Source organism: Hylobates moloch, unplaced genomic scaffold (genome assembly GCF_009828535.3).
Source record: "Hylobates moloch isolate HMO894 unplaced genomic scaffold, HMol_V3 SCAFFOLD_3447, whole genome shotgun sequence".
NCBI lineage: Eukaryota > Metazoa > Chordata > Mammalia > Primates > Hylobatidae > Hylobates > Hylobates moloch.
In genome coordinates this window covers 1-841 of record NW_026655722.1, presented here as the reverse complement: position 1 = coordinate 841, position 841 = coordinate 1, and the positions used below count along the sequence as shown (strand labels likewise).

The following is an 841-nucleotide window of genomic DNA, read 5'->3' as shown; positions in this document are numbered from 1 at the left end:
AAAAAAAAAAAAAAAAAAAAAGTTACTCCGTTACCATTAGGCAAGAGATAATCATAATAAATATTCCAATAGCCAAACTCTAGGCTCAAAAAATTATACTAAAATTATAAAAATTGTTCACAATAACAAAAATATAACACCTAATGCATTATACAATCTGAACTGTATTAAGACACCTTTAATTTAGTACATATTTATCAAACTACTTCTATAAGTTAGGTTTGGCAAATTGCAGGAGACAAAGATGGAATTGACATAGTTTTTGTCTTTAAGGTGCTCATAATAGAATATAGATAACTATTTAATTTTTGTTTTTTCAACAGAATTTTAAAGAAAAATATTTTAATTCAAATACTTGTCCACTTAAATAATAACTATCATGCATTTGTTATAGACTAAGCATTTTTCCAATGTTACAAAATACATTTAAAAACTAAAGTTAGGAGACTGTTATTACCACTGTTATTTATTTTATTTACTATCTGAAATAGTGCTTACTGTGTGTCCAATGTCATCTGGGAGCTTATAGTTATTTATTACATATGTATCATGTTCAGTATGTGCCAGGCACCTTTACGTTTGTGGTGATGAATGCAATCTTCTAAAATGTGGGTAGGATTTAGGGTAAGTGTGTAGAGTGAGTGGAACTTTGCCAGGTAAGGAGGCAGAGGGATGATGCCTGGCAGAAAGAGTATCTAACAAGCTTGCATGTTTGACAGAAACAGCAGCCACGAAGAATGAAAGTTTTAAAACACAAGGAGCAAGTTCAAAAGGTAGGACACCTAAGTGAACTTTGTAGAGTTTATGAGCAGTTCAAATTCACTAGTGCAAAAAAAAAAAA

At 30.3% G+C, this 841-nt stretch overlaps 1 protein-coding gene across 2 annotated transcripts in view; it reads left to right on the top strand.

Annotated features, from left to right (window-relative positions):
* The window catches only part of LOC116465158 (putative ankyrin repeat domain-containing protein 19), a 6,622-nt gene extending 5,805 nt beyond the window's left edge, over positions 1–817 (top strand). For both annotated transcript variants that reach the window (XR_009212344.1, XM_032148336.2), the window contains one exon: positions 720–817. Coding sequence is in view for 1 of the 2 variants with exons in the window: in XM_032148336.2 (XP_032004227.1) it covers positions 720–790 (71 nt within the window). In the remaining variant the exon portion in view is untranslated. The remainder of the gene's footprint in view (positions 1–719) is intronic.
* The last annotated feature ends 24 nt before the right edge of the window (positions 818–841 follow it).